We start from the raw sequence: 23805 nt of genomic DNA, 5'->3' as shown, positions 1-23805 counted from the left end.
GACGCACACACACAATAATTTTCCATTCTCCCGTTACTCCCACCGCCGACGCCCCTCTCTCTCTCTTCCCCTTTGCCTTTCATGCTCTCCTGCCCTCCACATTCATCCCCATCCCCCTTCTCCTTCTACTTCCCAATAATAAAACCCCAGCGAGCGCTGCCTTGTGGGGGAAGGACGAGGGAAAGGGAGAGAGGGTGGTGGTGGTGGGGGAGGGGGTGGAGGCGGAGACAAGGGCAGGTGCCAGACAAAACGGCCAGGAACAAGAGGTAATCACGGAATCCCGAGCCCGAGGAGGCGACGCCCACGTGATTTGGGTGGAGATGTGAAGCTGGTATTATGTGGCGAGACCTGCTCGTTGGCCCTCGGAGCCACGCGCGGTGCAAATTGCACGACGTGCGCCCTCGCCGCTCCGAAATTAGTAGGTCGACGGAATTTGCGCCATCTGTGCGAAGGCAGAAGAAGGAAAGGCGAGGGGACGCCGTGTGTTTCTGGAAACGTGTCTCAGGGAGAAAAATCTGTGTTCAAGTTCTCAGCAGGAAAAATGTCCCCACCAGTCAGCGCAACCTCTGACCTCAGTTCAACACGTCGATACCCGGACGAGTCTTTAACCATGACCGAGCGGCTCGTGATAAAAAGAGGAACTAAATGGTGAAAAATATACACAACGAAAGCGAAATGCAAACCTTTACTGATTTTCTTTTGGCTCGGCGGACTGGGATATTGAAGCAGGACACCTACATGACAAAAAATATTTGCCAACTTTTTCTCCCAGTCATGGACCTTTTAAGGCTTTGTGTTCTAAAGGAACTCAAAGCAGCAGTTCAACTCTGTCGTTTATCCGCACTGTCTTTTCATCAGTGATCTTTCTTTCCGTTCTCTGTGGTGCTAATGTTGTTAGCCAGCTACTGCCTCTTTAAACACGGCGTGCTGCAGGTGTTCTTCCCTTCTTCCGCCTTCAGGGAGTAAACTTGCGGCACCACACCAGGCCTGGCATAGGTACTACATCGTGTTCAGTCGTTTCTAGCGTCTCTGTGTAAACGGGAAAATCTTTGAATACAACTTTGTTGGCCTCTCAAAAAGAGACCACGTCTCTTGGAACCTCCTGGGGGACTATTTAACCAGTGGGAGCGGCTCGGCATTCCTGCACTCAAGGATCAATAGCGAGCGTCGGGGGCGGACGACCCAGCGACCAGTGTGCCAAGGCCGAGAACGGGAAACCGTGAGAGAGACTTCCTGCTTTGTCTCTTTTTTAACATCTTTGCGTGGGATGAGAGGAAGGACGGCCGTTTGAGGAGCAGGAAGCCGCGGCGGCGGAGAACAATGCCAGCGCACGTCTGACTCGCAACGTCCCACCGCGATCGTACCTTCCTTTGCGGCCTGCCAGAATTCAAATGCCACTCGGAAAGCCTGGGCCACCGTCAGGGTCACCGCCTGGGCCTGTGGGATGGACAGACAGATAGAGCAGAGGAGGGAGGGGTTAAAGAATGAGATGGATAAACAGAGAAAGAGAATAACATGAAAATAAACCACATTTGTGTGCGTGTGTCATGACCTTAAGGGGAACAAACAGGAAGTGAGGAGGAGGAAGATAAGGAGGGGGGGTGAAGAGGTGGAGCAGGAGGGGAAGAATGAGGGGGTGGTAGAAGAAGAGGAGGAGGAGGAGTAGGGGGAGGAGAAAAAGGAGGAGAAAGAGGGGGAGTAAGAGGAGAAGTAAGAGGAGGTGGAGGAGGAGGAGGAGAGACCTGCAGGCTCAGTGTCAAGTGTGTTTATATAAGCAGGAGGAAACGTGGCCTTTGGGTCAGAACTAACTGAGCCAGGGGAAGGAAGAGGAAGGAGCGGCCCGCTCCCTTCTGCAAAGCTCCAGGGACGGAGAGAGAAGCAGAGGGGGACGGCTGTCCTCGCTGTGACCTCATACTTGGACGTGTGGCTCCCAGTGAGGAATAAATGTGGATGTTTCTACTAACGCAACCGCACGTGTGCGAATTGGTTCCCACTAGCCAGAGGGCTAGAAGAAACCACCAGTGCATTTAAGCAGCTGGGGACCGAGATAATCTGTTGTTATCGCGAACATTTTTGAACAAACTAAAGCACTAATAGAATAAAATTGTCTCTCACAGAATTAAATGATGCGATAAAATGCCATGGATTGATAAAATGAATAAATCCGCAACTTCAAAACTCCATTACTAGCAAGCAACATGCTGGCTTAGTTAATAACAAATGGATGGCTATGCGCTGGTCAGAGTCTGGGCTGGAAGCAGTTGCCAGGCAACCGCTGGAATATGTTGCTTCATTGCTGACTAAACTTCAGAAACGCTGGGAGTGTTTCTCAAACTTTAGCTGGAACGACACTTGATGATTTGTCCTCTCGTTTCCATGACAGTTGTTCACAAAATAAAAGCGACATTTCTAAAGATTTCGCCAAAGTACAATTGCGATTTGCAGGGGTTTCCACTGAATGGTGCAAAGGTTCAAACTACTGCACGGGAGGACGTGTGCAAACGTTTAACAAGGGAGGTGCGCTTGCTCTTACGTGGCTCATAATGCCAATAAATCATAAACCAAGAGTCTCTCAGCGTCTCTCACCATTTTCTTCTTGGTGCAGAGGAAGGCGTGACACTCCAGAGTTTCGTTGTGTTGGCTCTGGACAATGTAGGCAAACACCTTGTCGTGCATCTTGTCCGCCGTGCAATACGATATTCTGAGGAGGGAAACAACACACACACGCACACACGGTTGGACACGCGCTTCATAAAGTCATGGGCAGATTAAGTGGATCCGTGGAACTTTATCCGCACTAAGCCCTTAAGCTACTGCGGCAATCAGATTCCAAATGCTTCACTCCAGGATCTCTTCAAAAAAAAGAAAAGAAAAGAAAAGAAAAGAAAAGAAAGGAGAAGAAAAGAAGAAAGCTTGCAGGGGTTCTTGACACCAGCTCGCCGTGCCACCGCTCTGCACGTGCTCACACACAAACCCTGCTGTGCGCAGGTACCACACTGACAACATGAGCCACTGACACCGGACTGCGCCCCCTTTTTTTGTTTTGTTTTTTTATGTTTGTTTTTTTTACAAGTCATAACGTCGCACTCCCGCTGCGTTCCCATGTTTAACGGCTTTCACTCACGCCGAGCTTTAAATTACAGCTTTACGGTCTCGACCCGACGACTGCGAGGCTCGTGAAGGCAGAGGCAGAGACGGGAGTGGCTGCTGCCGTCAAACCGTGCGCAGGAAAGACTTTTTTTTTTTTTTTTAAACACTGGCATGAGTCTGGCACATGGATGCGCTATAAGAACTGAATACTGGACTGGCAATATGGTGGCGCACTGATTTGGACACCCATGCGTTAGGTATTTACCCACCAATGGTGGCTGGATGGTTAAATATGCAAAAAAAAACAAGATCACATCTGCAGCACGGTGACACGTAACCAAGATTAACGGGACGAGCTGTGGGGAAATTCCGGCGCCCCGGCAAATCCAATTCATTCAACGCCCTTTTGTCCCCTGAGCAGATGTGCGGTGATCACAGTTCCCGCGAGCAGCTGCTTTATGTTTTCGCATGATCAAAATGTCCCAGCGTATTAATTGCTTTATTTACCTTCCTCTTCCTCATCGTGCTGCCCGAATGGGAGGAGGCCATAAGCCATAATCAGTGGGGCGTTTTACTGGTTGCAGGTTAAGGTGTTTGTTTGTTTTTTTGTTTGTTTTTATTTTGCATATTTTGCATGAGAGAGTTTCATGCTGGTTCTAAATAACAACCGACTCATTCGACTCATCCGCCGAGACCCACCAGAAGCTCTGATATACGGCTTACGGAGGTAATTAATTTACTCAGCCTGCCCCTCAGCCATAACTCAGTCAGGTCAGGACATAATGGTGCAATAAAATGCACTATTTTAAGCCAAAGAGCCAATTATTCTTCTTGAAAACTTCTTGGCATCAAAATATAAACAAACATTCATGAATCCGCACCATCTCACAATAAACTAACTATTTTTAGCTTGAAACCCAGGCTGAGGTTGCTCAAGCTTGTGCTCAAAGTGCTTGACGAGTACACAATAGTGGTCCAATAAAAATAAAGAAACTGAAATTATATTATTTGGTCTATCTTCTGTTGTAACAGCAGCTGTATAGCAAAAACATGAGAAAGGTTGAGCCTAGATTAAGTACATTTTATGCAATATTGATAAACCACTTGGTACTAAATCAAAAAGCACGCTTTTGGCTTATATGTGGATTTGCTAAAGAGTTTTCGGTCAGACAAAAGAGGAGATTAAAGGAGCAGTATATTAAATTTCATAGCCAGCAACCAACCAAACCAAGGTAAGTGTTTCCCCTGCTTTCTGATGACTCATTTTATCTCACAACTGCCTTATGCGAGATATTATGGTGAAAATGATGAGCTTGATGATATGAATGATGATCCTTGAGCTGATCTACATTCAGGACAACTTAAGATATATAGACCAGTAGACCAGTAGAGCCACTAGGAATTAATTACAAGAGTATTTTTACTCCATGTTAGACCAATAAATGCTGATAAACTTTACAAAATGAGTCAAAGACTCTCTTACGGAACTTAAAACTTACCTAAAACTTTTCCAGTCTTCAATAGTCTGTCGATACTTAATATTTTGTCCTCAATCTGTCAGCTCGTGGAGCGAATTATTCAGCACACAAGCCTACTGAAGCCTGGGAAAATGACGGAGAGCCCCATCTCTCTTGGACTCATACATATGAAATTCTAGAAAAGATTTTCAAGCCTTCAAGTCTGGCTCATAAGCTCAAGGCCGGCGGAGTTCAGACAGCTTCAAGTGCGCATGCTGTGGCAGGCTTTAGGTATTTAATGTGTGATGGGGTGGGGGTGGGGGGACAAAGTGTAGGTGTGTGTGTGTGTGTTCGCCAAGTTCAGGTGTGCAACCATTGTGGTGAGTCACTCTGCGAGCAGACCCCCGGGTTGTCACTGCCTCTTCCCTCTGTGATGGATGCGACCGGCGGGGCCAATATCCACTTTACCTTCACCGTTTCAGTGAAGATTTTGAGGACGGGAAAAGTGAAGCGTTTCAAAATGGGAAGCCTGATGGCTGACTCACGGAGGAAAAACGTCCTGGAAAAGAGTTGAGGGTCAAAAAGTCAAAGAGTGCAGGTGGATGGCTCACCTGTATATGGAGATGTTTTCTATGAGCTGGTTGGAGGCACTGTCGTAAAGGATGATTCCTCGGGGGGAGATCTTCAGTGTGACTTTCTGCAGTTTTTTTCCGCTGGCTTTGGCCTGCAGAGGAGAAAGAAACTGGAAAGTTAGGCTTGAAAAATAAACCCGTGGCTTGGTCATACTTAAGAGATGTTAACTATTAATCAATCATCGATTCACTGTCAATTAAGAATTTAATTCGTTAAAATTAAATTAGTCGCAATCGACTGAACATTTTGTTTTTACACGGGTAGTTAATGTCATTGTAACAGTGCAGTGGCAGGAAAGAGCAATTGTGTGATGCTACTGCGCGTGGTCTATGGGCCCATTAGTGCGACAGACAGAATCACGAACAGGGATCCCAAAATGACAACACCTGGAGCTGGTGGGCAGGTATGAAACGATCCTGTTAGCGACCTCCTGGCATCCTTCTCGTGGAGACACGGAGGGCAGCACTCTCGGATCAGATTAGGCCTGATCGCAGCTTCGGCTGCCTCCTTGGTGTCTCACCGTTCTGCTGCCACTAACTTCATTATCCAGCGCGCTGGCAGGCCCAATAACATTAAGACTCTTCCACGGTGATAGAGCCGGCCAAGCAATAAACTCTGCAACAGTATCCAAACTAATTGCATCCTCTGAATGTCAGCCCACGCCTGGGCCCCCGACCCACCTCACCAGGGACAAAGTGGGCATCCAAGCACTCGCTTTTACACCCGAGGGACAACAAGAAAATAACCGGAAAACTGTCTGTGATGACGCTGAAAATATCTCTGAATATGATGGGCGGCCCGTCGTCCCTTCCTTACCGTGGCCACTATTCTCTTGACGGCGGCCGCAGACAGCTCCTCTCCTTTGGGCTGCTCCACCATGGTGACCCCCAGGTATTTGAGCTGGAACACCATGCCCTCCAGGAGGGTCTCCCTGGTGTCCGTCCAGTTCTCCGGGAGCTCTAGAAGATGAGGAGGAAAGACATTTAAAGAAATGTAACCCATTCCAGTAGACCCTTCCAACACGACGACAAACGGTGCGAAAATGCAAATTATTTGCCGGCGAATTTTTCCTGTGTACACCTAGCGCAAGGCAAACATAAAATTCGCAAAGTGAATAAATGTTTGGTGCCCTTTCTTTCACGCCGAAGGAGAAACAAAGTTTCCAGGAAAACAGGAAAGTGTTTATGTGAGGTCATCGACACACCAACATCATTTTGATTGGTCAGAGGTTCAGCCGTTCGCCTTTTCGCCTCCGCAAAATTCAACACAGGAGTGAAAAAATAAGAGCTGCTTTTTCGCTCCGTGCAAATTCGCTGCCGGTGTGGAAGGATCTTTAACTCTGTGAGAAAATGTGTGATCGTTTTGGTAATTAATCAGTTATGAAGGAATGAAAAATACATACCCGAGGATGGATACAACATGAGACCTCTGAAAAACGTTTTTCTGGGTTTTACACCAGATATTGGATACATGTTCCAGAAATTACCAATGTGCTGGAGCCTTTTTTTTTTTATAACCCTTTTATAATCTTACTTACTAATTACTAACTCATATTTTCTCCAGAATACTAAGAACTAAAACACTTGTTGGATAATTGCATTGCTCAAGTTCTTGCATCTATGAAATCAAAACCTTCTCCTCCTCCTCCATCAAAAGGATAAATAGCACACTTTTCCAGGCCACTTCTCAATATTACATGAGTGTGAACACAGCCTGCGGTGTCTGGCTGCGGGGCTCCACCCACAGAGGGAGGCACGAGGCAGAGAAGAACGGCTCCTGTGAACTGTCCCGTCTCAAACGGCGCCAAATCGATGCAGGAGAGCGTTGAGAGTCAGCAGGGGCTATTTAAAATCTATCGGCTTCAGAAGCGCAGCCAAAGTGAAAACATTTTAAAGGTTGAAGTTCTTTCCAGTAAACACCAAAAGGCGCTCCATCTGTGCTCAGCCATTAGCTTCGATAATAAACACGGCAACTTCTCTGTGACGCTCATAAATGTTTATTGACTTGTGTGATGCGAGATGGAGAAGTGTAGCCAGCCAGGCAGGTCCATTTGTCTCTCTTTGAAAAGGTCCATGAGAAAACATCATAAAAACACATTCTGGTGAGTGGCTCCATGGCTCTCAGAGTCTTCGCTTGGCTCCAAATAGAACCATGTGGTCACCGACACCGGAGATTTTCTGCCAGCTACAAAGAGGAACTGGCCTCAGCCTACATTTTTCATGAGACTGTGATGGCTCTGAAATGCTGGGGTTAACCCCAAAAAATGTTTTCCGAAGACATCGAGCAGACACGTAAGAAAATTTTCTGCCCAACGCTTTGTCTGTATGTACTTATCAAGAATTGTGGCGTTCAAATATCCCATCGATTTTTCATCACCCTGAAAAGCTACTCCGCATTATTGCATCTAAAAAAGCAAAGAAATTATAAACATCCCCAGAAAGTTGCATGTTTAGCCCTAACACGTCCCTCAAAAAACACTCAATTTAAGCTTCATGATGAAATTCATGCTGTGTTGGACTGTCCATACATTTGGAAGAGGATGAAAACAAGGCAGCCATGAGGCAATCAAACACCTGGCTAGGGGTGCTGTCACTCATTTTGGAAATGTATCAGTACCCTTTGTGACATCACAAAGTGTTGATTTCCTGAACTATGTTTTTTTTTTTTTGCACAGACTCTCTGAAAAGAGAAAAGAAAACACATTCATTTTGTGCCGTCTCAGTTCTGGGGGTTCTAATCGCAGGCTACAGACACAGATTGACAGAAAGCAAATGTTTTTTGTTTTTTGTTTTTTATCAATAATTCAATTAGTCAAGCTGCAAAAGAGCTCTTCATCCGGAATCTGAATATTCCCTGGTTGGCCTTCATCGTAAAATTCTGAATTTTTAGTGAGTTGTTATTAAATTCAAAATAATAAATTCAAATAAGTTAGCCTGGGAAATTGAATATTCATGGATTCTTTCTTAAGAATAAAAACAGCATCCAAGTCTTGTTAAAGCTTGACACTGCTCAAAACCGGATGCTTGGTGATCACTTAACATTCGAAGCCATTATCACATAAGGGACACAACCCACTTGGAAGAGGCGGCAGAGGTTAACCTATAATATTCCTTTTTCTCCTCCCCTCTCCAAACCAACAGAGCCATCTGCGAGCAGTTATGGGGGGAGTGTTTATTACGGCCTAAATGCAGCTCCTCCCTAAACCCAGACTTAAATAATGGGCGAGTCAGACAGAGAAAACACAGTGGAAGGTCAAGGACAGCTGTGGGGGACAGTCTGCTGATCCTGTAGTTACATTAGTGCCCAGACGAGTGTCCACCCCGGCCGTAACACAACCTGCGGTGAGGATTCATTAGCTCCTACTCACAACCTAAATCAAGTTAGCGAGCGCACGATGGACGTCCATTACGCGGCGGCCACCGCAGACGGTTTTCACAAAGGAAGTGGAGGCGACGAGGGCTTCACCTCAGCGGGCGCACGAGACGTTCATTAATACCGTCTGGGCTCCGCCGTGTGAAGCCGAGTCCATACAGCTTCAGCGCTCACAAATGAAAGGGGGGTTGTGGGTATCGGTGTAGACACGGTGCAGACAGGCCCGTTTTGTTGAATTTCAACAACGTGTCAAGATGTGCTCCGGAGATTCCCCGAGTGATTTAAGGGTTTGGATGGGAGCCACTCAAGTGCAACAGCCAACACAGCAGCCGGTGGCAGCGTTTAGAGGAGGCGAGTCACTGGGGAAGCAAGCGGTTCACATGCAAATTCTAAGGAACACTTCCACTTTCAAGACTAGCAGAAGCCGTGAAAGCAACTATGAGAAATAAAGTAGGTAGTGGAAAAACCAATAATTTGTTCATCTATTTATTTGTAGAATCAATAAATAAGTCCTTCTTAACCCAGACAACTGTTACAACACCCTACTTGTTCAACCATTACTGGCAAAGGATGTTCAGACAAGCTTTGACACATTCCTGAATGTTTGAGTTGGAAATGTTTAGTTTTTAGCATTTTGTACCGGAAATTACGTATTTGAATATCAGGTCAAAACGGTCTGAAATAAACGTTCAAAAGAACGGTTTTCAAGGTTGCGTCACAAACATGTTAAACTGGATCTCTGATAGTCCGATTTGGTGCATTTGATTTTCCTTCACAAACAAACAAATAAAGCGGCAACAGGCCCGCAGAGGTAGCAGAATGGGTGGACGCCCGGAAATTCTCCGTAAGTATAAAACAATAAAGGTGATTTGAAAAAAACAAAAAACAAAACACGGCCCAAACAGTTTCTGAAATATTCAAAACAGCTCTGGAAATTGCTTTGTGGCTATTTTTGGAGTACCGCACGTCCGTACAGTACAGAGAGTGCTTCTTGTATGGGGAATATAAACCATTTTTTAATGTTGGCCACATTAGCATTTCCATGACCAACCCCTCCCCCTCTCCCCCTCTCTGTGGCGGCTCTCTGCAGCTGCAGCGCTGATCACAGCCAACTTCAAAGGCCCGATCGGCTCCGCTGGAGCTCTGGCAGGTCAGCGAGCGAGCTCGCCCGGCTGATGCTGCCACCGGGCGTGTGAGCCGGGGGCGGGGGTTGTAGCGCGCAGCGGAGGCAGGTTGTTGGCTGAGAGAAGAAGGGAAGGAGGGGAATCGGACAGGTAGAATGGCCGTGAGGGATTCGCTCGAGCAATCGAACTTCAAAGAGTGACGTTGTCGGTTCCGGCCCTCGTTGGTGCCAAGGCGCCTGCCTGCAAATCCTTACAGGAGGAACAACAGCTGCCTTTGCTCAGCACCGGACGAAACAAACAAGTCGTAAATATCACTCTGCAGTCGCGCGGCTCACGTCCAGAACCAGCGACGTGCGCGTTACCTGGGAGGAAGGGCAAACATGTTCTGGTTGGCAACCATATAAAGGCGGCTTGAAAAAAGAGAATTCCCAGACTCTGTCAACATTAGATTAACTGCTACAGGACACTCCCTGGAATGAGACTCCCAGACATGAGAAATGGTGGAAGCCAGAAAACATGTCACGGACAATGATTTTCGTCTCCGTCTTCAACACTTTTGTCAACACAGAGGGCAAGCGATTCGGAGTCAGGGTCGCTCCTTTGGTTTAACCACCTGTTGTTGGCGAGGTCTGCCGACAGCGGAACAGGCAAGAATGTGCCTGGTTTCCTGTGAGTGACCGTGAAGCCCACGGTGCCGCGTCGCTGGATTTTCCATGGAAATAATAACAACAAGGACACCACTGGCAGCTTTTAGTGCCTCTGCAATGTATTTGTCCCTGTTCTCATCTAGTTTTCATATTGGTCCAAAGTGACACGAATTCCCAAGGCTCAAGACACACGACACCCGAATGCACTTTTAAAATCATAGTATTTACTGATGTATATTATTGCAGTGCAAATAGGTCATAAAAAAAGTGGCAGCCACAGCCAATAAACCGTTTCATTTTAGTGCCTGTTTCCATTTAGGATTCTATTGAGCAAACTACCCTGAGTCAAACTAATTAATTGGCGCTGGATGGATCATGTAATTTTGCATTAACCGCCCTCTCAGGTCTTGTGGTTATCGGAGCAGAAAGCAAAGCCACTGCCGTCCTTTTCTTCCCCGTCTTCCATCTCCAGCTGCTTCTCAAGGCGTGGAAGGCGGCTCCGCCAACAGCGTGTGAGAATTTAGGAAAAAGCCCGCAAACATGGACGCAAATTGTCTCAGGCATCTTGAATTTCCCGATGGCTGACGGAGGTTCACACGCTCACTGCGTCCACGGAAAAACACCCAGTAACAATGGAAGCAAGATAGTCCTACAGCAGGCCAGCAGGGTGCGCTGTGTCCACTACAACTGATAAACAACAGTAGCTGTGTCTCCATTACAGTTTTCCACAAAAATAAAAGCGATATTGCTCAGATTTCAACAAAGTACAATTGCAATTTGAAGGCGTTTCCATTGAATGGTGGGAAGTGCATAAGTCGTAATTCTCGTAAAGTCCTGTCCCGCAGGATTTACATTGGCGAAAAAAGTGTTTCCATGACACTTGACATGACCACCTCATGAGAGCGTAAAAACCTACTTAGTATTGCTTTAACACTACAGAAAATGATAAATACTCATGAGAATACTGTACATGACTCAAGTTTTGGAAAGTAACTCTAGCGGTCCAGTGGCAGCTGCAAGCAGTTAACACTCCGACGCCACACTGACACTGAAATCCTGACGGGTTTGACTGGATCTTTGCAAATCAGCCCTCACTTTGCCGCAGCGAGTCGAACTCAACGTGACCTCGGCGTCCAGGCAGGGAGGATTATGGGAGAAATCTCAGCAAGCAAGGAAAATGACAACTGACGCCAGATTCGATGTCGGACTCAGCAATTGCAGAAAATCCTGCCACTAAACGACAAGATTTCTCAACAAGTATTTTTCTCTAATAACAATGCCGTGGAGAAAAAAAAACCCTCCCACTGAAATGGGATACGTCTGTGAATCATACGCAAATCTTACAGTTTCTGCTCCATTCGGTCCTGCCAGAGAGACAAGTCTCAACATTTCACAGCCAGGGTTGGGCTCAGAGACAAAGATTGAAAAAAAAAAAATAGCTCCTCCTGCACTCAGGGTCAGGCCTGGAGCCGACTGTACCCCAGCACACTCACTGAGTTGGACAAAATCCCATCAGAAGGCTCAGCATGCAGCACTGTGTGGAGAGTGTTTGCATCCAGGTTTTGGTTACGTTTTTAATAGTTTAAGGAATCAAGACATTTCACAGCAGTGTATTTTCTGAAACCACTGAAACTAAACTGTTCTGTTTTCTTATGTTGTTGTTGTTGTTGTTGTCAACATTTTGGCCTTTTAACGGTTTGTAACAAAGCATGAATAAATTATTAATTTGCCAGTTGACTCAAGCTGCTCAGCCACCACCAATCATACATATTTAGTTTGTCAAGATTTTCCTTTATCCGATTTGAAAATGGCTGCCACATTCCGAGGCCAGCTGCGATCATTTTTTTGTCCAACAAATGTATCCAATGGTGCTCCAGTAGCAGTCCAATCTGCCTCTTTTAAAATCCCATAATTTTCTCAACTTTGTCTTTTGATGCAAACGGGGGATTTCCCATAAAGTTTTAATGAAGCAACAGTGACTGAGGCGGTTGAGCCATTTTGATGCAACAAGCAAGGTCTGTGGTTGCAAGATTACGTAAAGGGTCTGGAGAAACACTCGCGAAACAAGATGTGGTGGGTGTCAGCGGACGTGGAGTTACATCAGCTGTGGTCCACACTGTATTGTGTGCCACTTGGTTGAAACAACAAGACGAGAGCCTTTTTCATCCTGCGCTGTCGTCGAATATCGATTGCAAAGTCGAAAAGAGAAACGGAGGAGGAATCCATTTGCGCTGGGAAGGTCCAAGTCGATCAGTATCTTCTTCCTTGACGACAGCCAGGGACGGCGACGGTAATCAGAGGGGACGCGCTCTTTTTGGCTCGCCGTCTGACTTGACAAGGATGACAGGCAGAGGCGGGCAGGGCCGCGGGAGGCGTGCGTAAATAATAAACAAGCCCTTTTGAGGCTGTGCTGCGGGCACAGAAAAGCCTGAGAAACCGCTATTAATTCTATTATTCAGGATGACATCTAACAGCAGAGGTCGATTTCTTAGCCCTGCTATGCAGATCTTCTTTCAAAATGCTCCTTTGCCGACTTCGCTCTTCCAAGAGCGACGACTGTCGGCCCTGTCCACACGGGAACTTTATCGAGGTTTTTTGTTGTTTCACCCCCCCCCCCCCCACATCCCCCCCGGGTCGAAAAAGGTTGCGTCCACACGCTGGCAGATGGAAACGGAACGGTGGGTGAAAACCATGTAATGCGTATGCCACACCGAAACGTGGCGCTGTTAACAGACGCTGACACAGCCACCGGACCCAAGATTTAGAGAGAGGGCATTTCCGCCACACAGAAAACAAAGATGGCGAATAGCGGCAAAAAAGGCGAGTCTCTCGTGTGGACCGACGACGAGGTAAAATTACTACTACGAGTCACACTGGACTACAAATCTGCTAAATACCAGGAGAATGTCGACTGGGAATCCTGCCACAGCAAATATGCTGACATTGCGTTGGCTTTTCGCCAGCAGTATCCCTCTGGAGACATGGCTGTGGGAAAGGATTTCCCTCACGACCCTAAAAACATCTCCCTCACACAACTGTCCGCGAAACTCAAAGGAGTCCGGAATAAATACAGACACGCTGTGGACTCCGGCCGTCGGAGCGGCCATGGACGTGTGGTCCTAATTTTCTTTGAACTTTGCGAAGAAATCTGGGGTGGATCGCCAGAAACCACTGCCCTCCCATCGGGGATAGAGACCGTAGACGTGAAGAAGGAGCCTTCGTCTCCCAGTCGGCCTACCTCGCCAGATGCCTGCCTCGACTCCGCTCAAAGCAGCGATAGTCTTCCCGCTGGGGTCGCACGCCGTCGGAGAAATTTGCTTCAGGTAGGTTTAACCACGGTGTCCGTTTTGAGAGAGCTATTTGTTATGCTACGAGTTATCTATGTTACAGATGGCGAGCACGTTAATTCGGTTACAACCGTCAGAAAGACGCATGTTATTTGCATCGTGTGCGCCATGAGGTGATTGTGTATTGTAAAAACTGTTAATTAACAAAGCTCGATGGCTACAGAGGGGAAAGACTAAAGAGGAGGGCGCCGGCGGAGGCAGCAGCTCAGGAGGACCCGCAAATAAAACAGAGCATGCTGGAGCTCATGCGGGAGGACCAGAGAATTTTCGCCGAAAGCATGCAAATGGTGAACAGTAACATTGCAACCATTACACATACTATAAAAGATGGGTTTGACCTGCTGAGGACGCTAATTCAGCAGCAAACACCAGTGCCTGCACCCCAAACACCAACGCCTGCTCCCCAGCCTTACGGACAAGATGGGGGAAGCAGTCTTCACCAGCCTACCTGCACACACCACAGCAGCCAGCAGACCCCTGCATCACATGCATGCATACACATACATCAAACGGCACCCTGCATGCTTTCAGCTACTCGTACAGATGATCTTTAATGCAGACTGACAATTTTGATTCACTTTGAACAATTGTAGGTTCTGTTTTGTTTTGTGTCTGTGTATGTATAATCATTTTTCAATAAAAAAAAAAAGGAAATAAATGGTGGTAGTTGTGTTTATTTACAGCATATGTTCAAACATACATAAAACACTCATCCACACATGTTCAACAACAAAGTAAGTTGTGCGTTTAAGGGTCCAGAAACTTTGTGACCACTTTTCTGATCCTCTTACCCTCTGCCTCATCAGTCACAAAATTGTTGCTTTGTGTGGGAGGCTGTAGTTCCTGGTCGTGTTGTATGGCGCTCAACACAGATTGTTCTTCCAACCTCTCCTTACTTGCTTCACAGTAGTTGTGGAGAACAAAGCATGCATAGATGACATGAGGTAGGTCATTCAGATTGATATCCATAGGTCTTTTCAGGGCTGCAAATCTGGCCTTTAACCGACCAAAAGAACGTTCAATGACCATGCAGGACCGACACAAACCTGATCCAAAGTGGTGTTCTTGTGGTGTCGCGCCACCATTTGAATATTCCTTCATCAAGAAAGGCAGCAATGGGTAGGCCGGGTCACCCAACAGAAATATGGGTATAGGCTCCTCATCCTCCACTAGCTGCTTCCTCAACGCTGGAATCTGTCCGTTTTTGAAATATGACATTAGCTTTGAATTAGCAAACACTCGGGCGTCGTGCGTACTACCTGGCCACTTGACGGCCACATCCATGAAGCGGTACTTGTAGTCACACACAGCTTGGACGTAAATGGAGTGGCTACCCTTTCTGTTGATGTAGTCCATAGAGTTGGAGGATGGCTGTTTGATTTCAATGTGGGTCCCGTCGACGGCTCCCAAACACTGTGGCATGCCATGCGCCTGACGAAATCCAGAAACAAGCTCCTCTGCCTCTGGTTCCGTGAATGGCAGCCGAATGTATTTTGGACCGAGGTGGAGAGCGATGGCTCTGCATGTCTGCCGCACGGCGACGGAAACAGCCTGTCGCGACAGTCCGAAGGAGTTAGCCGTCTTCCTTAGCCTTCCCCCGCCGCTCAAATAGTACAGTGTACAGGCAACCTTCTTGAACGTGTCGATTGGCTGGCGCATGTTGGTGGTTCGTCCTTCGATATGAGGACGAAGTTCTTCACTCAGCGCCACGAGAGAATCTCTCGACATTCGAAAGTTAGCGCTCCATTCATCGTCCGCGACAACGCCACGAACAAAGCTCTCCCACCAGCTACTGGTTCTTCCGGGTCTCACCCAAAATCTTCTTCTGGTTGCTCTTCTAGTTGGAGCTCGTGGTGGGTTTAAAAACACCGAATATCTGTAATGCAGCATGCGTCGCCGATGCTCTGGTAGGTGACAGAGGGCGATGAGGTTTTGTAGCAATGTTGCCAACAAACCTTGAAGCGCCTGCAATACAAAGACAACTCCGCTCTCCGCCATCGTTGTTGGTGCCGTTGCTGGCGCGTTGCGTGCGTTGTTTTTTTCCGGTCACATGACCGTGAGGGTGCGATGACGCCATCGTTCTACAAGGAAAAGCTGTTCACTGTCCAGACGGCAACGATGTGACAACGGCGAAACGGCGTTGTCAGATTTCCCACGCAGTTTTTCGGGGGACCCAAGACGCCGTTGCCATATGGACGAACCGCCGTAACGGTTAAATATTTCACCGTTTCCACCAAAAAACGTTCCCGTGTGGACAGGCCCTTTGAAGTGTCACTGTAGTAACATATTAACAGAGTCTGTCATGTTGCGAAACTGGGTAAACGTGGGGGATGTGGTGGGGGTGGGGGGATCTGGCAGGGATGTCGCTCGTCGAGTGTCAAACACGGAAACCCAAATGGAGATGGTGGGTGGTGGAGGACGTTCGGGAGGGGGGGGGGGGGGGGGTCAACAGTGGACGCTCTGCAGCAGGTTGCACAGGTCCGGCCTGCTGCAGCAACAGTTTCCCCTTTGTTGAGGTTTGAAAGGAGCTTCTGAGCATCGGGAGCTCTCTGGCTGGTATTGGCGACGGCGCGTAGGGGTTGGGGAGGGCTGGGGGAGACGGAGTGGCATTCCTCTGAGCACATTTCAACCGGGGAATGACTCACTGTGTCTGGATTGTGCGGACACCGGCCCGCCCACCTGCTGACATTCACCTCGGCGGGGTAAAAGAGGGAGTTGCGAGAGCTGCTTTTGCTCTGGAGCAAACGGTGGGGCAGGAAATACTGAAAATAAGTATTGGGGGGGGGGGGGGGAGAAATCCCCCAGGGCAGCCTCCAGATGTCAAAAGTTTAGTGTAAATCTTGAGTTAAAAATATTAGGTCTGGTGCTATATTTGGATGGAAGGGAGGGAGTACTTCCCGCAAAAACAAGAGGGAAACTGGGATTTGACTCCAATTAGCAGGGCTCGCAGTGGAAGTCGAAAACACAAACAAGTTGGTGGAAGCTGGGAGGACCTCACTGTATCAACCCTAGGTTACTGTGGCGCTTTTTTTGATTTTTTTTTGGTTTAATTGGATTTGCGACTTCTTAAGCAAGACGAGAATGTGCGTTTCACAATAACGTACAAAAAATGTACAGTCATACACTAGCAGTCAAAGGTTTGGACACACCCTGTGAATTTAATGTCTTCTTTCATTCTCATGACTATTGACATTGCAGTTTCCCCCTGAAGGCATCAAAACTATGTATGATGAAACATGGAATTATGTAGGAAACAATAAAAGTGTCAAATAACTCAACCATGTTTTATATTCAAATTCTTCAAATTAGTCACCTTTCATAAAAAGCAAATTAAGAGTTATTGAACGTGTTTTTCTTTGCTGCATAATTACATATAACTTGCTCATGTATTTGATGAATTCAGTATCCAGCTGCAGTGTAGAAAGTTGTCAAGATACAAAATAAAATTTGCACGAGAAGGTGCGTCCAGACTTTTGACTGGCAGTGTATACACACTCCAAAAAAAAAGTTCAACTGCATCCAATCACCAATCATCAGGTATAAATCACTCATGTTTCCTCAGCTTGCGAGGACCCGAGGTGACCTTTGATGAAACAATGGCTTTCTATCACGTGTGAAGCCATGTGCAGGAAAGTCCTATTCCAGCTCTATTAGATTGCAATCGGGACACATCGGTCTAATTTAGAAAGTGCCGACTCAGATGAGGAGAGATGCCTGCAGGGATACACAGAGACAAAGCGCGCTGAGAGGAAAGGCCTTAGAGGACCTCCGTCGGTGCCTAAAAATAAAAGTTCTACAGCACATCTCGTCAGGACACTATTTAATGTTGTCGAGTGTCTTGTCCAACGGGAATCACAGGACACCGCACAAAAGCATTGGTTCCTCCCACAGAAAAAGCAGAGAACCAGAGGAAAACAGCCGTCAAAAAATATATATATCTTCATCATATTTACAACATTTCAACAAAGCCTTCAACACTGTTTCGAAAGACAGGTCCCCAAGCAAACCACTTCTTTTTGTTTTGGTTCAGATTATTCTTCCCACTTTAGCATGCAACCAATCTATGCTTTGAAGAGCCCGCCAAGAACAATTAGCTGAGATCAAATAGAAATTGGCTTCCCCTGCAGTTCATTTTCTGATGTTTTCTTGGTTAAACCGATAGGATGTAGTACCATTTACCGCAAAGACAATACCTCAAATTTAAAACGCGCGACTCAGCAAATGACTTTCTGCTCAAACAATGAATCCATCATCCCAACTAATCCCCCCCACACACACACACTAACCGCTGCAGCGTTCACACAGCGGCGCTCAGGCGCTCACGGGAGCACATCAGAGTGTGCGTCGATAACAGGGACGCAGCCATTATGGAGAAAAGGCTGAGACGGGGCATTGTGAAGAGGAGAAAGGCTGAGTGTCAGTCAGAGGGGAGGAGGAAAAAAATGGTGTTGATACACACGGGGCGCTCGTCACCGTTTGTCCTTGCCTGGTACAAAGAGACCAGCGTTATTTGTGACCCACTCTCTTCAGTTCAGACGGAAAAAACGGAAAGTAAATCTTTAACAAACCTATCTCAGCGTGTCTCCGGGTCGGATTGCATGCAGTGAACTGACATGACCTCAGAAGCTGCGTTTCCATTACCCCTAGAATTGCGCAAAAACCTGAATATGGCAACAAAAAAAACGGTAATGGAAACGCCCAAACTTCGAAAAAAAAAACTCTCAAATGTGGCCAAAAGGTCTTGACGCTCTCATGAGGTGGTTTTTCAGACACATCCATATAGAGGTATATAGCAAAAGTGTCATTTATTTGCATTTAAATGTCACCAGACGTGGCATACGGGCTCAGATCGTTCCTAAACGTCTCCGTTAGAGGCCTGTAGCATCCAATGACCCACACAGTTGGGTGGGATGTACATGTGGCTCTCTGTGTTTAATTTTGGGAGCATCCAAAAAACAATTTAGCAGGGCGCAGGGAAGGATTTGCAGGAGATAAGAGTCTTACGCCGCTGCTTTAAGTCGTAACATTGAGACACGCGTCACTCGGCGTCGGCTAAATCCACTCAAAGAAGGAAAGGGAGACGAGGAACTGGGAGGAGAAATGAGTGGTCATGCCAGCAGCGGATTACAGTGCAGAATTACAGCTGAAGCCAGAATATACTCTCAACGAGACAGAAGGTTGTGAAAGTGACTCTTACAGCACGGCGTGCACAGCCGCTCCGGCGCCATTTTTTCCTCATGGGGCTTTTTCTTTAATTAAGAGGACAAGGTGTATCATCACATTCTTAAATTTAAAAGCTTAAAAAGGCATTTTTTGCTTCCAAAGTCAAAAGCTGCATTTCCATGACCCCTAGAATTGCACAAAACCTAAATATAGCAATAAAAAACTGGTCACAGAAACACCTAAACTTTGAAAAAACCTCACAAATATGGCTAAAAGGTTTTAACACTCTCATGAGGTGTTTTTTCAGATGTATTGATGTAGAGGTCAACTTATATTTATATATATTACATGCATATTTCTTTTACATGTAATCAAAGAGAAAAATATAGCAACCATTCTTGACAGCTAACAAACGTAAACAAACAAAAGCAAACCTCAGCAGCAAGCGTGAAGTCAGTAGAATCCATTTTCACAGACACTTAAGGCATTTTCAGTGACATAATCAAGAAACTGGGCGTGCACTGTTCCACTGAGTCACGGCTCCAGTTCCTCCTTCAGTTCCGACAAGCTAAGTGGTTAGAAGCCAAACATTTTGTAATGAATTGTTCCTCACCACCAAAACAATGTTACGACAGAACTGGTGAGAACTTCTTTTCTGGTTTTCTGGTCTTGCTGATACTATTCCATTTTCCTGGTGCAGTGAAAATCACATAAAGCCAACTGCAGTAACAAGCTTTAAACCTGCACATGACCTACTTCACCTTTTACAACTTTCTGCTTTGCATTATTTATTACATTTTCCAATAAGATGAATGTCCCATTACGAGGTCGATGACATTTTGGACCATAATTTATTGGAGGTCTAACAGTTGGTTTATATGTTTCTAAATGCCACACAGTAAAACAGATAAATGAAGAGGTGAAGGAATATCGTAATTGAAGAATTCCCCTCGTTTATCCGTATGGTCTGCAAGGTGATTGTGGTAAAGCAGAGGGTCTTGTCGATGTGTCTCACGGTGTTGTGTGACCTTGAAAAAAAATATGTGTTTTGAAAGAGCCATTTCCAGGTCTAAAGGGGGAGAATCCAGGTGAGGAACAACGAGTCTTTCTTGCGAGACACGCTGGAGTAAATGAAGACAGATAAAGAACTGGTTGGACTTGTGTCAGTTTGAAAAAAAAGAGAAGAAGGCGTCCGTAGACCCTCAACCCGCTATGTTATGAACGCTGTTGTTAACAATCTCTAGTCGCCAGGTTTACAATGACCAATAAAAAACAAAAACGGAAAAACAATCAAATGATAAAAATAAGGAATGCAAGGAGTGCAATGTTTGCACAACTCATAGAGATTTAATAACACAGCTAGAATAGATGTTAGGATAGATGTTTGAATACACATGGCGGGAACTAACAGGTTTCCCTCTGTGTGTTTAAGTCCTCGATAGCTCCTTTTAAAACCAGGTTGTCCTACGGACACTTGACTAAAGACCTACCACACTGACCATATGCCTACACATATGGCGGAAGGAGATTACATTAATTATTTCTCACTGGGAAGATGAGCCTGCAGTGCTTCACGGTTGGACTTCCTAATAACAGTATTGTGTTGCCGCCGTACTGCAATTTACTGCTTTAACCAGTGCCAATTACTGATGGAAAGATAACAATTTTGACAATCAAAGTAATCCCATTCTGCGCACAGTCCGTCCGCAAACAATCACATGTGACTGCACACAACAACAACAACAGCTTACAGATGCTGATGACATAACAGGGGTAACTTATAAATCACAGGGGGGTTTACGACTTCATAAAGGAGCCCTACAGGATGCGATTATTGCACGCAGGTGACGCTGCTGACTGGCCAGCTCAGCACCAGAAATGACCGGCTAGTGAAGCGACCTGCAAACACAAACTTGACAAAAGCTTCACTGACCACTCCTACACTTTGCACGTTCAAGTTTGGATTGTGTAATCCGACAGGGTGGAAATCATCTTGAGCATTCCTCGTTTAAACCTGGCACGTTCATATGTAGCTGCGTATGTGCCGACAACCCCGCAGATGTCTTCTGGCTTCTCGACCAGGAATGCGCGAGAGGGGCCAACTAGCTCAGATACAGATTGAGATTTGCTTCCTCCTCCACAGCTTTCAAAGAAACCTCGCTCCGTCCTTCGCATAAAGAGCGAGGTTTAAAATCGGCAGCTACTGGGTAGAACAGGGAGGCCACGAAGCAGATAAATATTTAGTCAACTCAGCAGGCTGTCGCACAGGAAGCGACACGGCTCATGCATTCTTGCAGATGCGGTGGGACCAGGACTGCCAAAGCAAGGCAAATGTCAGCCCGAAAGAGAAATGTTCTCAAGCTATTTCAAGACATGAGTCAGTTTGGTGAAAACAATTTCAGAACCTGTGACAATCTGGCAATCTAGCAATTACTGTGGGAAAAAGTAGTGTTGTGCTGATTAATGACAGAGAAGTGAAAGAGCAGCTACAACAAGGCCAAGTTTAGACGCATGTATAAACTTGGCCTTGGTTTCTGCATTTAATAAAATGCAGAAACACATGGTGCGTGAATCACTGACCTGAGTGACTAAAACTAAATGCCACCCCCCACTCCCCCGTCCCAAATGCAGAAGAATGCACATGGTTGAAAATTGCACTATATATATATATATATATATATATATATATATTTTTTTTTTTTTTTAAAGTCCATATGCTTAATTGAAACAGTCTGGACACATTAGAATGTCACCAAAAGAGATCAAACGCACTCTCTTGGCTATTTCTGACTCTGCAGGTCACCGTTGTCTTCCTGAATTACAGTTAAGCTCGTAATTAGAGGACGGGGGTTGAGGGAACTGCTTGTGACCTGTGCGATCTCAGAGAGAGAGAGAGAGGGGGGGAGAGAGAGAGAGAGAAAGAGAGAGAGAGAGGGGAAGTGGCAAAAGGTAGACAGGAGGTGAAGGAAATGACACAAAAGATGACGGCAAAAAAAAACAATGAACAAGAGAGAGATGGGGGGGAGGGGGGGGGGGTCTGTATCAGGCGGTGCTCCACTTGTCAACAACAGAGTCTGATTGGACATCACGCCCTTCCATTCCATTCCATTCCCTGACAAGTGCAGGAATGGGGAGGCTGATGGAGGCTGATGGCTGATGGTGATGGTGGTGGGTAGTGGGGGGTGCACGCGAGCGGAGAACCAAAACAAAGAGGCTGCTAGCGTGGACGTCCTGACACGTGTCATTATTGTGTTGCAAATTGGCCCCATTGTGTGTGAATTAAACGGGGGGGGGGGGGGGGGGTGCACGAACACGAACAGCACGATGTGGAAAGAAGCCCATCGCGGACAGGCTGGCTCGCTGACACGGAAGACGTGCTGTTTGTACCGGCTGCATAAACAACTGTCACGTCCAGCAGTCTGCTTCACGTCACGCGGGGCTTCGCAGCAGCGTTAATGTGGAAATTCAGACTTTTAATGGGGGGGGGGGGGGGGGGGGGAGGGAGAGAGACAAGGATTTCAGTCCTATGCGAGCTTGTAGCACGGATGAACGAGGCAACCGTGCGTAACAATTTCTTACGCCGCTTCTCGCTCGCTTTGCAATAGCGTATTGCCTAGCAACAGTGCGTTGCGACGATCACACACTTGCCAGGAGGACAGACGCTCGTTTATTCACGCCTCTTTTTATATATATATATATGTCCCTCACCGATCCTGATTCTTCGGTCTTAATACGACCGGGGATCGCTCGCTGTATTTTCGTTGCCACCGGTGCAAGTCGGTGCTGTGACGTGGCACGTACACACACAGAAAAAAACAACACGGCATTTCGCTGCGCTCCAAACTTTTGTCTTATTTTTATTTTTTTGCGTGAAGCGTCTTCGGTTTCTGGGGAGGGCAAATAACCGGCGACACACAAACACACACGCGACTTGTTGGACACCGTCGATTTGAACCAAGTCGCTCAACAGGAGACGGGTTACGGTGCGCTGGTGTGGTGTCAAGTTCAACAAGCGCAACTGAAAAGATAGGAGAATACGAACACCAACACCGGCGTGAAAGCCAATTTTTACCCCCCGCATGAAGTGACCGGGTTAACCATCCATGCCCTGCTGTGACCCCACCGACGACAGCCGCTGACGTCCAAACTGGACGAGTTGTGAAGTGCAGCTGACGTTTGTGTGAAAACACACACACACACACACACACACACACACACACACACACACACACACACAGCAGCAGCAGCAGCAGCAGCCAGCAGCTGTGTGAGGTTCACCCTCCTCGTCAAGGCTAAGCTAAGTTAGCTCTTGCTTTAACGCTAAACTAGGACTAGCTACCGCCTTCGACAACAGGTATTTCGGGAAACAGATACTCACTCTTGTGTCTGCCCGAGCCCCACGACTGCTTGGCCATGCTGGGGCTCCGTATTATCGCCCTACCGGCGGATTTCAAAGCGTCCATAGTATCGTATTCCAGCAGAAAAAGTGGGGCAAAGAGCCCGGCGAGCGTCGCTCCGTCTCTGCGTCGAAAACACTTCCTCTGGCTAAAACAGTCCTCTTGCAGTTCAAACTTTTGTTTCGGCTCTCTCTCACCCTTCTTTCGCCTCCCCCTCCGCACGGTTTTTGCTTTTGCTCGATGAGAGATAATGTTCGTCCCCCTGGGCGGCGTTATGTAAATTAGCCGGATAACGTGCGTGACGCCGGGTTGTGGAATCACATCGACTGAGCTTGTAGCAGCCGCAAAGCTTTGACAGCCCGTGCGGGCGGTGCCGCCGTGTCTTGTCTGTTCCTCCTTTGACCGCGCAGTGCAGTCAGCAGCAGCTCCAACCCACTCGTTTCTGACGAGAAAAGAAATAGCCAGGCAGCCAGAATCTTGACTGTGACAGTAGAAAATGATAGTAGAAAAAAAAGAAAAGTGATCTACTCAGGAAAAACGGTAGCGATCCCAAGGGTGGGAATGAGGAGTTTAAT

General features: G+C 46.9%; 1 protein-coding gene across 3 annotated transcripts in view; it reads right to left on the bottom strand.

Moving 5' to 3' along the window:
- ldlrap1b (low density lipoprotein receptor adaptor protein 1b) overlaps positions 1-23593 on the bottom strand; it is a 35177-nt gene extending 11584 nt beyond the window's left edge. For 2 of the 3 annotated variants that reach the window (XM_076027583.1, XM_076027584.1), the window contains exons 1-5: positions 23212-23593; positions 5997-6139; positions 5159-5271; positions 2587-2701; positions 1365-1437 (exon numbers count right to left, since the gene is read on the bottom strand). In XM_076027583.1, coding sequence (XP_075883698.1) covers positions 1365-1437; positions 2587-2701; positions 5159-5271; positions 5997-6139; positions 23212-23296 — 529 coding nt within the window. In that variant the 5' untranslated portion in view covers positions 23297-23593. The remainder of the gene's footprint in view (positions 1-1364; positions 1438-2586; positions 2702-5158; positions 5272-5996; positions 6140-23211) is intronic. The other variant, XM_076027582.1, reaches the window with a different exon arrangement.
- Between the last annotated feature and the right edge of the window lie 212 nt (positions 23594-23805).

The sequence above is a fragment of the Nelusetta ayraudi genome, unplaced genomic scaffold, assembly GCF_046127955.1.
Source record: "Nelusetta ayraudi isolate G7.1 ecotype Tasmania unplaced genomic scaffold, CSIRO-AGI_Nayr_v1 ptg000021l, whole genome shotgun sequence".
Lineage (NCBI taxonomy): Eukaryota > Metazoa > Chordata > Actinopteri > Tetraodontiformes > Monacanthidae > Nelusetta > Nelusetta ayraudi.
The sequence above is the reverse complement of the archived record's forward strand: the minus strand, read 5'-3'. Positions and strand labels throughout refer to the sequence as shown.